The sequence below is a fragment of the Phalacrocorax aristotelis genome, chromosome 28 (genome assembly GCF_949628215.1).
Source record: "Phalacrocorax aristotelis chromosome 28, bGulAri2.1, whole genome shotgun sequence".
Taxonomy (NCBI): Eukaryota; Metazoa; Chordata; class Aves; order Suliformes; family Phalacrocoracidae; genus Phalacrocorax; species Phalacrocorax aristotelis.
In genome coordinates this window covers 862,481-872,536 of record NC_134303.1, presented here as the reverse complement: position 1 = coordinate 872,536, position 10,056 = coordinate 862,481, and the positions used below count along the sequence as shown (strand labels likewise).

The 10,056-nt window shown below is 65.4% G+C and overlaps 2 protein-coding genes across 2 annotated transcripts in view; both read right to left on the bottom strand.

Moving 5' to 3' along the window:
- Positions 1 to 1,017: 1,017 nt before the first annotated feature.
- Positions 1,018 to 5,884, bottom strand: CDC37 (cell division cycle 37, HSP90 cochaperone). Its single transcript, XM_075076120.1, has 8 exons — positions 5,699 to 5,884; positions 4,467 to 4,748; positions 4,282 to 4,387; positions 3,797 to 3,912; positions 2,171 to 2,293; positions 1,808 to 1,990; positions 1,624 to 1,695; positions 1,018 to 1,520 (listed from the first exon to the last, which is right to left on the bottom strand). The coding sequence occupies exons 1-8, from the start codon at positions 5,798 to 5,800 to the stop codon at positions 1,371 to 1,373; spliced, it is 1,134 nt and encodes a 377-aa protein (XP_074932221.1). The 5' UTR covers positions 5,801 to 5,884; the 3' UTR covers positions 1,018 to 1,370.
- A 4,019-nt stretch (positions 5,885 to 9,903) lies between these two features.
- AP1M2 (adaptor related protein complex 1 subunit mu 2) overlaps positions 9,904 to 10,056 on the bottom strand; it is a 3,817-nt gene continuing 3,664 nt past the window's right edge. The window contains 1 exon segment of the mRNA XM_075076080.1: positions 9,904 to 9,956. Coding sequence (XP_074932181.1) covers positions 9,904 to 9,956 — 53 coding nt within the window.

Genomic DNA, 10,056 nt, shown 5'->3' with positions numbered 1-10,056 from the left:
CCGGGGGAGGGGCCAGAGGGGGCACAGCTGGATCCCAACCGGGGGAGGGGCCAGAGGGGACACAGCTGGATCCCAACGGGGGGAGGGGCCAGGGGGCACAGCTGGATCCCAACCGGGGGTGGGGCCAGAGGGGGCACAGCTGGATCCCAACCGGGGGTGGGGCCAGAGGGGGCACAGCTGGATCCCAACCGGGGGTGGGGCCAGAGGGGGCACAGCTGGATCCCAACCGGGGGTGGGGCCAGAGGGGGCACAGCTGGATCCCAACCGGGGGTGGGGCCAGAGGGGGCACAGCTGGATCCCAACCGGGGGTGGGGCCAGAGGGGGCACAGCTGGATCCCAACGGGGGGTGGGGCCAGAGGGGGCACAGCTGGATCCCAACGGGGGGTGGGGCCAGAGGGGGCGCAGCTGGATCCCAACGGGGGGAGGGGCCAGAGGGGGCGCAGCTGGATCCCAACGGGGGGAGGGGCCAGAGGGGGCGCAGCTGGATCCCAACGGGGGGAGGGGCCAGAGGGGGCGCAGCTGGAACCCAACGGGGGGAGGGGCCAGAGGGGGCGCAGCTGGATCCCAACGGGGGGAGGGGCCAGAGGGGGCGCAGCTGGATCCAACGGGGGGTGGGGCCAGAGGGGGCGCAGCTGGATCCCAACGGGGGAGGGGCCAGAGGGGGTGCAGCTGGATCCCAACGGGGGGTGGGGCCAGAGGGGGCGCAGCTGGATCCCAACGAGGAAGAGGGGGGGCACGCTCCATCACCACACCCCCCGCCCAGGGGCTCTCTGGGCGGGGGGGGGGGGCTCCACTCCATCCCCACCCCTCCCCATCCCTAAATTCACACCCAACTCCTTCAATCTCTTTATTCCACACAAGAGCCCCCAGGCGCCGCCACTGCGGGGCCCCCCCAAACCCCCCCATCCCCCCAAACCTCCCCCCTCCCCGCCGGGCTGGAGGGCAGGGGAAGGGGGGGGAGGGGCACAAACAGCTCACGGACCTTCCCCAAAACGTCTCTACAGTGTGGAAAGGGGGGGGGGGGGGCGGGGGGGAAGCGGGGGGGGGAGCGGGGAGGAGGGGGGAGCACAGGGTAAACCCCTTTACACCCTTTTTTTTTTTTAAATGCTTCATGCCCCATTTTTGATGATTTACCCCCTTTTTTTTAACGCTTTTTAGACTTTATACCCCTTTTTTTAGTCTTTACACGCCCTTTTTTAGACTTCACGCCTTTTTCTTATATTTTACACCCTTTTTTGATGCTTTACACCCCCTTTTTTATACTTTACACCCTTTTTATTACACTTTACAGCCCCATTTTTATGCTTTACACCCCATTTTCTCGTGATTTACGCCTTTTTCACACCCCCCCCACCCCCCACCCCCCCAGCTCACGCGTTTCCTTTCTCCTCGGCGCCGTTTTCCTTCTTAATCTCCTCATAAACGGCTTCGCCGCCGCCCTTGTCGGCTCCTTCCCCGCCCTTGGCGTTGGGGACCCAGAGCCCCGAGTCGATGCATCGCTGCATGTGGTATTTGGCCTCCTGGAAAGGATTTTGGGGGTGAGGGGAAGGTTTGGGTGGGGGGGTCTGTTGAGGGGCACCCCAGAAGCCCCCCCCGGGGTGTCGGGGAAGGAAATAAACTCACGGTTGGATCCATTTTGCTGATCGTGTCTTGCAGCATCTGAACGTCTTTTACGTCGAAGCATTTCTGCAGCTCCTGCGAGGCCGAAGGCGAGGCACATGAGGAACTCCCCGAGCCGTTAAACCATGAAGCACACCCAAATTTTGCTCATTTATCCCCAAAAAAATGGACGCGGGGTGCTACTCACGGGTGGCAGGGACTCGTACACCTCCACGGGGTCGAGCCCGCCGGGGCCCAGGCGTTTCTGTCGCTCCTCTTCCTCGTATTCCTTCATCGCCTTCTCGATGCGGATCTTGGCTCGGCCTCGCACCCGCTCCTTGAAGGCCTCCAGCTCGTCGTTGAAGCCCTCCATGTACTGCTGGTCGGCCGTCTGCGGGGGGAAGGGGGCGACGGGGGGGTCTTCGGGTGCCCCTAAACCCCCGTTTCCCTCCCCCAAAATCCACCCCGGGGGCCCACCCGGCTCCATCTCTTCACTGCGGTGCCGGAGAGCTGGAAAAACCACCTCCCTCAAAGGGTTTTGGGGGGGCGTGGGGGTCCGATGTAGTCTTACCTTAATTTTGGTGAAAAACTGCCTGAAACAAGCCCTGGGGTCGACCTTGAGGCTCTTGGCCAGCTCCAGGATGAACTGCATGACGATGGTCTGGTGGGCTACCTGCTCCATCAGGGCGTGTTTCTGGGGAGGGAGGGGGGAAAGGGATGTGAGGACCCCACGAATTCACCTGCTCCAGGTTCCCCGCGTCAGGGAGGTCAGGGGAACCCCCTTTTTTTTTTTGGGCGGGGGGGGCGGGAAGAGTCACTGAATCACAGAATGGTGTGGGTCGGAACGGACATCTGGGGGTCACCTCATCCAGCCCCCCTGCCCGAGCAGGCACCCCCAGAGCAGGGGGCACAGGACTGCGTCCAGGCAGGGTGTGAATGTCTCCAGGGAAGGGACCCCACAGCCTCTCTGGGCAGCCTGTGCCCCTGCTCTGGCACCCGCACAGGGAAGGGGTTTGTTCTCATATTTAAGTGGAATTTCTTGAGTTCCAGCTTGTGCCCGTTGCCCCTTGGCCTGGCGCTGGGCACCACTGAAAAGAGCCCGGCCCCATCCCCCTGACACCCACCCCTCAGGTATTTATAAGCACTGATGAGACCCCCCCTCAGCCTTCTCTTCTCCAGGCTGAACAAGCCCAGGTCTCTCAGACTTTCATAGGACCATAAAGGTTGGAAAAGACCTCGAGGATCATCAAGTCCAGCCCCAACCCAACCTCGCCCCCCCCAATAAACCACGTCCCCAAGGGCCACGTCTGCGCGGTGTTTAACCCCCCCAGAAATGGCGACTACCCCACCTCTCTGGGCAGCCTGTGCCACTCCCTGACCGCTCTCTCAGTCAAGAAATTGTTCCTAATTTCCAATCTAGACCTGCCCTGACACAACTTTCCTCATAAGCTCCTAGAGAGTGGCCAGAGGAGGGACACGGGGTTGGGAAGGGTTTAGAGGGGAACCCGTACGAGGGGCGGCTGGAGTCCCTGGGTTTGTTCAGCTGGAGCAGAGGAGGCCGAGGGCAGCCCTCATGGCGCTCTGCAGCTCCCTCCCAAGGGGAGGAGGAGGGGCAGGGCTGGTCTCTGCTCTCTGGTGACCAACGCCAGGGCCCGAGGGAATGGCAGGGAGATGTGCCAGGGGAGGGTTAGGCTGGGTGTTAGGGAAAGGCTCTTCCCCCAGAGGGTGGGGGAGCCCTGGAACAGGCTCCGCAGGGAGGCATCACGGCACCAGCCCGGCGATATTCAAGGAGCACTTGGCCAAGGCCCCCAGAGACACGGTGTGAATTTGGGGTGTCCTGGGCAGGGCCGGGAGCTGGGCTCGATGGTCCCTGCGGGTCCCTTCGCACCCAGGACATTCTCCATGATTAAAATCATCCCACTCATCCTGTCAGAACAGGCCTTGCTAAAAAAGAAGGAAGGAGGGATTTAAAAATCCCCAGGAGGGATTTAAAAGACGCACCAAGGTGGTGCCGAGGGACACGGTTTAGCGGCAGAGTCAGTACTACTTAAGCTTAACACCAGGTCTCGATGACCTTAAGCCTCTTTTTCCCCGCCTAAATCATTCCCCGAATCCCTGATTTCTGACAGGAAAAGCAAACCAACCCGCGGCAGAAAAACCGGTGAGGAAATGGCAACCGCGGCACGGTTCCTCTCACCTCTTCCACCTCCAGATCGATGCACCAGATGACCAAGTAATTCGCCGTCTCCTCGCAAACGAGGTGAGGGTTATCGGAGAGATATTTCTGGCTGTCGTCCCAGCGCCGCAGCATCCCTGCAAAGCAGGGCAGCCCCAGTTAGCGGGGGATGGGGGGGGTTTCCACCAGTTAAATAATAAAAAAAAAACCTTGTCAGGGATAAAAAAGGTGGGAATGGAGGGGTAGGGGGGTGATGATTCATCCCGAGGTTAAATTAAAACCCCCCAAAATTGCGATTAATGACGGCAATGTGCGAAGATTCGCCTCGGCCGCGGGAGCGGGCGGGAGGTATTGGGGAAAAACCCACGTCAAATGGTCAAATAGTCAAGGGGGAGGAAAAGGGGGCCCAAATAGTCCCTAGACCAAGTGTCTTCCCAGGCCACAGGGAGCCCCCCCAGAAAGGGAGCGCAGCGTTCGTCCCCCCAAACCCCCGCCGTGCCGCTCACCGAAGTGTTTGATCTGCTTCTCGTATCTCTCCACGAAGGTTTTGTGTTTTTTCTCTTTCTGTTCCTCCGTCTCTTCCTTCTCCTCCGGTTTCACATTGAAAACGCTCTGGGGAGGGGAAGGAACGTGAGCCGCCATCCCAGGGCGAGGGTGGGGGGACACAGGTGGGGGGCTCCCCAAAACCCACCTTGCTGAAGCCGTCCTTGCTGAGGGTGTCCACGTTCCAAGGCATGTTCTTTTCCTTCTTTTTTAATTCTTCCAATTTGTTTTCCCAGCTTTTCTCTTCATTTTTCAGCTGCTGGGCTTCGGCCTGCAGCTTCGCCAGCTCCCCCTTCCCGCTTTCCGCATCCGCCAGTTCCAACTCCTTCATTTTTTTCTGGCATTCGGCGAGTTTCCGCTTGCATTCCCGGCATCCTTTATCCAGCTCTTCTTTTTCCTTCTGGAATTGCTCCATCCTCTCCACTCGAGCCTGGAAGGCGACAGGATGGGAAGAGGTTAGAGAGGGGGGTGGATCATTAATTCCCGCTCCAGGAAACCCCACACACTCTCCCAGATCTGTTAATCCCTTGGGAATAAGGTGAAGCATGAGGGGTGACCAACATCCCCCACCCCCAAAAAAAGCTGATTTAGGGGAAAAACTCAAGTCCCTCAGCACGGCTCCGGGGTGTTTTGTGGCATTTGGGAGGGAAGGGATCAGGATGCAGCTTTTTTTTTTCCCTGTCTTCCTGTTAAATTGAGGCTGATTCCGGAATATAGCAGCAAGGATTCGGCTTCTTCCGGCTCCTGGAGGACGTGGGGCAGCGCAGCCCCCCCACCCGCTGATTGCCATGGCAACAGGGGTACCCTCCCTCACATGGGGGTCCCTGAGACGGTTGCCATAGAAACGAGGGAGCCCTTTCCCAATGGGGATCCCAGTGCCCGTTACCATGGGAACAGGGGAACACCACCACCCCCGCCATGGGCGCTCCCCCCTCCATGGGGGTCCTGGGATCCATTGCCATGGGAACGGGAGACACACACCTCCTTCTCCCCCGCCATAGGGGCGCCCCCTTTCTCCCCCCCTCCCCCCCCGGGGGTCCGGGGATCCGTTGCCATGGGAAAGGGGAACACCCCCCACCCAGGGCTCCCCCCTCCTCCCGCACCACAGGGGCTCCCCCTTACTCCCCCTCCATGGGGGTCCGGGGATCCGTTACCATGGGAACGGGGAACATCCCCCCTCCCGGGGGCTCCCCTTTCTCCCCCCCCCGGGGGTCCCGGAACCCATTGCCATGGGAACGGGGAACACCCCCCTCCTCCCGGGGGCTCCCCCTTCTCCCCCCCCGGGGTCCCGGGGCCTGTTGCCATGGGAACGGCCCTCTCTGGGGAGCCGGCCCCGGGGAGCGGGGCGGGAGGACGAGGCCGCCCCCCGCCCCGCCTCACCTGATGCCGCCATCGGAAGAGACTGGCCGTGTCGATGTTGGGGTGAGTCTCGTCCTCATCGTCCGACACCTCGATGTGGTCCCACACGCTATAATCCACCATGGCGGGGCCGCCCCGGGGCCGCCTCCGGCCGCTTCTCGAACCCTCCAGCCCCCGCCCCGCCCGACTTCCGCCCGCAACTCGCGCACTTCCGGGCGCGCCGCGGCACGCACTTCCGCTTGCGCGGTCACCCTGCGCATGCGCACAACCCGCCAAAGACACGGCCGCCTCGCCCGGCACAAAGATGGCGCGGGTTTTAAAGAGACACGCGCGCTGAAAAAGGCGGGGGAAGGGCAGGGCTATGCCGCTCGACGCCCTAAGGGCTAGGGGGCTCCCCTCTCCCCCATCAGTCAGGGTCTGCCCAGGCGGGCGTGGGGGGGGACACGGGGGCCCGTGGGGAGGGAGGTGCTGCACAGCTGGGGACCAGGGGACAGAGGGACATGGGGGGACAGAGGGACATGAGGGGACATGGCACCTTTGGGACAGAGGGACATGGGGATAGACGGACATGGTGGCCCAGGGACGTGGGGACAGAGAGACATGAGAGGACATGGTGCCTTGGGGACAGAGGGACATGGGGACAGATAGACACGGTAGCCCAGGGACGTGGGGACAGAGGGACATAGGGACAGAGGGACATAGGGGGACATGGCGCTTGGGGACAGAGGGACATGGGCACAGACAGAAACGGTGGCCTGGGGACATAGGGACATGGGGACAGATGGACACGGTGGCCTGGGGACATAGGGACAGAGGGACATGGGGACAGGTGGACATGGGGACAGACGGACACGGTGGCCCAGCGATGTGGGGACAGAGGGACATGGAGGGGATGCATGGAGGTATCAGGGGTGGGGTGGGGCAGCGCTGGGGGGTCCCCGGTGCCGGGGCGGGGACATTGGGGACACCGGGGGGGTATTGGGGACGCCGGGGATCCCCGGGGATGCCGGGGTGGGGACACACACGGGACCCGCGTGGGGCCGGGCCGGGGAAGGGGGGGGCGGGGGGGAGCCGTTTCCGCCGGCGCCGCCGCTGTCACCGGGCGCTCTCGGTGGCACCGGGGCCGGTACCGGGGCCGCCTCTCGCCCCGCTCCGCCGCCGCCGCCGTTCGCGAAGGCAGGTGGATGCCGGGGAGCGCCGCGGCACCGGGAGCCGGCCAGGTATGGGGACGGTACCGGGACTGGGAACGGCACCGGGACTGGGAACGGGAACGGCCCCGGGAACGGCCCCGGGAACGGCCCCGGACTGAGAACGGGGACGGGAACGGCACACGGACTGGGAACGGGAACGGGACTGGGAACGGCAATGGCACCGGGACGGAGAATGGCCCCGGGAATGGCACCGGCAACGGCACCGGTACCGGGAACGGCACCGGGGCGGCCCCTTCTCCCGTCCCCGCCGCTCCGGGAGCCCCGTCCCCGCCCCTCCCCAGGTGCTGCCCCGGCCCCGAGCATCCCTCCGGTAGCCCCGGGGGAGCCCCGGCACCGGGCGGTGGCCGGGAGCGGCGGCGGGCGGCGGCTGCAGCCCGGTTAGACGGCGGGGGGAGGGGATGGGGGGGCCCGGGGGGGCAGGCCCGGGGGGGGTCCGGGGGGGCGGGATGGGATGTAGGACCGGGTATCCCTAGGGCTGGGGGGGCTCCGTGAGGCCCCGGGTACTGGGCTGGGTTACCCCGAGCACGGGGGGCTCGGTCACACCGGGGACCCCCCCTCCCGGTGTACCCCAACCCACTCTGGGGGCTGCAGAGTCCCGAAGCCGGCCCTGCCGGGAGGGGGGAGCACCCATAGGTGCCGTCCCCAGCATCCCGCAAACACCCCTGCCCACCCAAGGCACGTGGGGGCGCTGTCCCTCAGCCGCCCCCCAAATCCCATGGGGACCCCCGTTCCCGCCATTTCTCGGCCCCCCACAGCCCTCACCAGTGGGGGTCCCAGTGCGGGGGGATGGGTTGACAGGGTCTCCAGCGGGGGATGGGGGAGATGTGGGGAAAGGGGCGGCGTGGGGGGAAGGGGCGGCATGGGGGGTCCCACTCCCCCGCCCCCTTGCTGAGGCGTCGAGTACTTTATCCAGAAAATAATTCCCAAATCTGGTGCAGGCCGTGGGGGGGAGGGGGGGAAGCACCTACCAGGGGAGGGGGAGGGTCCTGCCACCCTGGTCAGCACCCTGAGGATGGTGGGGAGGGGCGGGGTGGGGGGGGTTCCCCTGAAACCCCACAGCACGGTGCTTGGCACTGGGGAGGGTCCCCAAGGGGTTCCCCGCATCCCACCATTGGGTAGGACAGGAGTGGGGGACCCCCCGGCATCACTCAGCCCCGCCCCCCCCCATCAACCGCCGGGACCCCCCCAAGGCCCGGCACTGCCGGCGGGGGACAGCGGGCGTGGGGAGCGATGCCGGTGCCGGGGGATGGGATGCTGTGAGGTGCGATGCTGATGCCGCAGGGCGTGATGCCGGTGCCATGGCCAACGGTGCCATGGCCAACAATGTTGTGGCCAACGGTGCCATGGCCAACGATGCCGTGGCCAACAATGTTGTGGCCAACGGTGCCATGGCCAACGATGCCGTGGCCAACAATGTTGTGGCCAACGGTGCCATGGCCAACGATGCCGTGGCCAACAATGTTGTGGCCAACGGTGCCATGGCCAACGATGTCATGGCCAACAATGTTGTGGCCAACGGTGCCATGGCCAACGATGCCGTGGCCAACAATGTTGTGGCCAACAGTGCCATGGCCAACGATGCCGTGGCCAACAATGTTGTGGCCAACAGTGCCATGGCCAATGGTGTCGTGGCCGAGGATGCCATGGCCGAGGATGCCATGGCCGAGGATGCCACGGGATGTGATGCCGTGGAGCACAATACCAGGGTTTCCTTGGCAGCCTTTGCCAGGAGGAGCCGGGGGTCCCCGAGGTGGGATCTGGGGCTGCCGGGAGCTGCCATGGGAGCTCACCCACTGGTAGGGCCCCCCCAGGACTCCCCGGCACTGGCACATGGGGGCGCAGGGGGGGATGAGCCAACGGGGGGCTCCGGTTGTACCGCGGCCGCAATGAGCGTGTCAGGGCTCAAGGGACCCCCAGTCCCAGCACAGGCTGGGCTGCCGGGGGGTGCCGGGGGGGTGCTGGGGGTCTCCCCACTCTCACCCTCAGCTCTCACCCTCAGGTGCCGCAGCCCCCCGTGACGTGGCGGGGTCTCCCCAGGCCCCCCACATGGACCCCGCACCCTGAGCCCTGGCACCGGGAGGGCACATGAGGAAGAGCCGGAGCGACGTGGCCGGGCCCGAGGAGGAGGTGAGGCAGCACCGGGGGGCACCGGGGTGGGGATGGGGTCCCAATGGGAGCTTATATGGGGGCACTGGGGGGTCCCTTCCATACCCCAGCCCCGGGGACCCACAGCACAGGGTGAGGGGCTGCTGCCTGGGTGCCGTGCTGTACCGTGCCGCGCCACGCCATGTGGTGTGAGTCTCCCTGGCCGTGCCGTGCCGTGCCGTGCCACGCTGTGACGTTCTGTACCGCGCCAATCCATACCGTGCCGCGCTGTGCCATGTGGCGTGAGGCTCCTTGGCCGTGCCGTGCCACACCGCGTGGTGCCGTGCCGTGCCAATCCATGACATGCCACGCAGTGCCGTGCCACGCCGTGTTGTGTGAGGCTCTCTGGCCATGGGGTGCCGTGCTGTGCCGTGCCGTGCCATGCTGTGCCATACCACGCTGTGCCGTGCCATGCCATGCTCTGTGATGTGGGGCTTGCTCACCATGTGGCACCATGCCGTGCTGTGCCGTGCCTTGAGGCGTGAGGCTCGCTCGCCACGCGGTGCCGTGCCGTGCCGTACCGTGCCACACCACCCCCTCTGACCTGCCCCCATCCCTTCCTCGCAGCCCCCCCCGGAGCCACCGGCCCCCGGGTGCTGCAGCCGCTCCCCACCGTCCCCGGCAATGCTGGGCGCCAACCTGTGCCGCGGGCGCCGCCGTCTCTCCGCCAGCCTCCAGCTGCCCCCCTGGAAGCCCCCAGAGCGGCCGCGCTCGCCGGAGCCCACCGGCCTCCCACGCCCCACCACGCTGCCCCTCTGCGGCCCCCCGCGCATCGCCGTCACCCACCCCGAGCCCCCCAGGTAGGGACGGGGCTGGCAGGGCGTGGGGGGGACACGACACATACACACGTGTGGCACGGGGCTGAGCCCGTCACCGTGGTGTCGGGGCTCCCGGTGGCATCGGGGGGTCCCCCTCCCCCACTCCTCCGGGCACCAATCCAGGGGGATGCGCTGGCCCCGGCTGGGGGACGATGCCGGGGACCCCCTGACGGAGCCGGGATGTGTCGCCGGGCAGGGGGTGCTG

Excerpts from the sequence above, each read along its gene's own strand:
- CDC37 (XM_075076120.1), bottom strand. The coding sequence starts at position 5,800 with ATGGTGGATTATAGCGTGTGGGACCACATCGAGGTGTCGGACGATGAG. Across the intron at positions 4,749-5,698 it reads TCTTCCGATGGCGGCATCAG|GCTCGAGTGGAGAGGATGGA; the intron begins GTGAGGCGGGGC and ends GTCGCCTTCCAG. Across the intron at positions 1,991-2,170 it reads AGTTTTTCACCAAAATTAAG|ACGGCCGACCAGCAGTACAT; the intron begins GTAAGACTACAT and ends TTCCCCCCGCAG.